The 3,422-nt window shown below is 46.7% G+C and overlaps 1 protein-coding gene across 1 annotated transcript; it reads right to left on the bottom strand.

Annotated features, from left to right (window-relative positions):
* Positions 1-2,158: 2,158 nt before the first annotated feature.
* Positions 2,159-2,620, bottom strand: LOC123515849 (extensin-like). The gene has a single exon (XM_045274736.1). It carries the CDS (start codon positions 2,618-2,620, stop codon positions 2,159-2,161), a length of 462 nt encoding a protein of 153 aa, XP_045130671.1.
* Between the last annotated feature and the right edge of the window lie 802 nt (positions 2,621-3,422).

The raw sequence follows: 3,422 nt of genomic DNA on the forward strand, positions 1-3,422 counted from the left end.
TGATAAATTAACACGTATGTAAAAGTGAACAAGCATTTGAAGTTGTTATTTACACACATTCATTTTTCTTTTTTAGTTTTCCTTTTTTTATTACGTTATTTTTTGCATATTAACTTGTAATGATTATAAGCGTCAAAAGCTTCTGTGTTCTCTATGTGGACTTGGATGTATGTCCAATTACACTCACACACACACACACACACACACACACACACACACACACACACACACACACACACACACACACTACTACTACTACTACTACTGTTGGTGCTTCTGCTGATGCTACTGCTGTTACAACTTGTGCTTTAAATAGTAATAGCAATGTGTGTGTGTGTGTGTGTGTGTGTGTGTGTGTGTGTGTGTGTGTGTGTGTGTGTGTTTCACTGTTTGATCTGCTGCAGTCTCTGACGAGACAGCCAGACGTTACCCTACGGAGCGAGCTCAGAGCTCATTATTTCAGATCTTCGGATAGGCCTGAGACCAGGCACACACCACACACCGGGACAACAAGGTCACAACTCCTCGATTTACATCCCGTACCTACTCACTGCTAGGTGAACAGGGGCTACACGTGAAAGGAGACACACCCAAATATCTCCATCCGGCCGGGGAATCGAACTCCGGTCCTCTGGCTTGTGAAGCTAGCGCTCTAACCACTGAGCTACCGGGTGTGTGTGTGTGTGTGTGTGTGTGTGTGTGTGTGTGTGTGTGTGTGTGTGTGTGTGTGTGTGTGTGTGTGTGTGTGTGTGTGTGTGTGTTTCCTGTATATACAATAGTATACTGCAATAATATCTCAGTAACAGTACAATGAAATTACCCAAGCTTTGCCTTTCCCTACAGTTCCCTCGTTTCATCCCTCTCATCCCTTCCTATAATACTTCATCCTCCTTCCTCTTTTTTCCTTTTTTTTTTCATGCACGCACTTTTCTTCCTCACCTCTACTCCCAGCTCGCTACGCTTCCTTCCTCTCCTTTCTTCTTTCATTTCCTTCCTTCCCTATACTTCTCATTCTTTCCTTCGCCTGGCCATCCTTTCCTCCTTTCCCTCCCCCCTCCCATCCCTCTGCTGTGGCTGGCGGCGTCTCCTGCAGCCGAGCAACAGGTGGCGTCTTTCTCCGGGCTTTTGTGAGGCACCGTGTAGAGCTATTGGCCACTTTAACTTACTTAATAATTATCTGACCTTCCCTTTCTCTCTTTCGCTCGGAAATGAAACTACTTTATGGTACATTTATTTCCTGTGCTCCAGTTAGTCTTTTCTTTTTACTTCGATATTTTAACTATTTACGTGTTTTTGTCTGTACTTACTATACTTCTGTGGGCGTACTTGAATTATTGTCATTTCGCCGCATGTACTCACACACACACACACACACACACACACACACACACACACACACACAGATAGATAGATAGATAGATAGATAGATAGATAGATAGATAGAGAGAGAGAGAGAGAGAGAGAGAGAGAGAGAGAGAGAGAGAGAGAGAGAGAGAGAGATTATAACGCAATATTTCTGATTTCCGGAAGACGACAATAACCTCACGTGCCCAGGTCATCGCCACCGCCTCGCCCCTCCCCTGTTGGTGAAGAAAGTTTGATGTCTACAACAAAAAGAGGAGAGGTGGAAAAAAATGGTGATCTTCGGAATTTCCAGTTATTTATATTTTACACGCACACCATGTAAAGGTCGTGCGAGGCATGTTGCAAGAAGAAAGTGTGTTGTGTAATTGTTTATAGCGAGAAGGAGGAAGAGGAGGAGGAAAAAGCTGGAAGCAGGTAGAGTGGTGCAGGGAATAAGCGGTACTGGCAATCAGGGAGGTGGTGTAGGCTTGGGGAAAGGTACTGTTCAGACATGGTAGGAGATACGGGAGGGGGAGGGAGTCAGACAGGCTTACAAGGAGGTGGTGTAGACGAGGCAAGGGGTGGGGAAGACAGCGTGGCAAAGAAGGACTGAGTGTATCACTGGGTGGTACAACACACCCTGGAGGGAACATTCAGACGCGAGTATAAACACCTGAAACCTTATCATCAAATTCTTGGTAAAATCACTGAGTAGATTCCAAAATAGGAGGTGCGTGAGTATCAATTTTCTTGTCCATGCAGTGCGCTATTTTTATCAAGCTGCTCCTACCACTCTGAAAGGCAGCTTGACCGCCTACGAGCTATTTTTGGACAGAAAGCTGCTGCAGGCTGGAGGCTGGGAATGTTCCAGCATCGCAGAGGCAGCGGCATACCGGTGAAAGCTGACCATGAATTGTGAAAATGGTGGTGATCGTGTCTGCGAGTGTGAAGCAGTAAGGAATGTGGCGGTGGGGTTCGGGGTTGGGGTGTGGATGGGGATGGTATAGCGGTGGGTGGTAGTGTTGGTGGGTTGATGTGGCGCTTGGTGACGGGCTGGTGTGATGGTGGGTGGCGGCGGGTGGTGAGAGGTGGGCGGCAGTTTGGTATGGCGGTGGATGGTGTAGTGGTGGATGGTGGGTCGGTGTAGAGGTGAGGAGGGCGCTGCCGTGCCTATGTGGTGGACGGAGGAGGCGGCTGTTGCTAACCATGGCGGTGACGGAGCGAGCGGTGGTCTCAAGGTTGGCGGAGTCGCTGCTAATGGCAAAGGAATGATCATGATTTATGGAGCGACTACGTGAGGACTCGGCGTCGGAGCCTCGCATCAACTCCATTTTGGCCGAGCACCTGCAGGGATCCGCTCAGGGAGGTGGAGTCGCTGCGGTACTGGGGCAGAGTGGCGAGCGCAGCAGACGTGTAGGAAGACCAAAGGAGGGGCAAACAAGAGCCGGCACAAGAGGGTGGGGATGAATGAAGATTACAAAAAGTAAGGATGCGCCGTGGGGTGTTGCTCGGCGCGAAAGGGACCAGTCTCATGTTGCTGATGCTGCTCTTGACCACTCGACAGATAATGTAAAAAGAAACAAAAATGAAAAAAAAAATAATAATAAACTGGAAGACTTGAGATTATTTTTTATTTTTATGGTAAAAATGTACTATTTATGACATTCACTAAGACTTTTTTTTTTTTAAGACAGTAACGAGGAAAGGATAACGCTCAAGTAGAGAGAGAGAGAGAGAGAGAGAGAGAGAGAGAGAGAGAGAGAGAGAGAGAGAGGGCAAAAAAAAAATCACAAATGTTGAAAAAAGATCGCTGTGATATGAAAAGGGCATGATACAGCAAGGTGCATATCAAGCTTCCAGTGTGAATCACAAGTAGAGTGCTTGATTAATTATGAAATTGTGGACACTGAACAAAAGGTATTTGAAAGCATAAACAAATCAGGCGAGTTTAAGATTGTGGTGAAAAGAGGACAGAAAAGTGTAAGGTGAGGAGCAAGAGGAACGTTATGTATGCTCTCTCTCTCTCTCTCTCTCTCTCTCTCTCTCTCTCTCTCTCTCTCTCTCTCTCTCTCTCTCTC

Source organism: Portunus trituberculatus, chromosome 40 (assembly GCF_017591435.1).
Source record: "Portunus trituberculatus isolate SZX2019 chromosome 40, ASM1759143v1, whole genome shotgun sequence".
NCBI lineage: Eukaryota > Metazoa > Arthropoda > Malacostraca > Decapoda > Portunidae > Portunus > Portunus trituberculatus.

Coding starts and splice junctions, on each gene's coding strand:
- LOC123515849 (XM_045274736.1), bottom strand. CDS start 2,620: ATGATCATTCCTTTGCCATTAGCAGCGACTCCGCCAACCTTGAGACCA.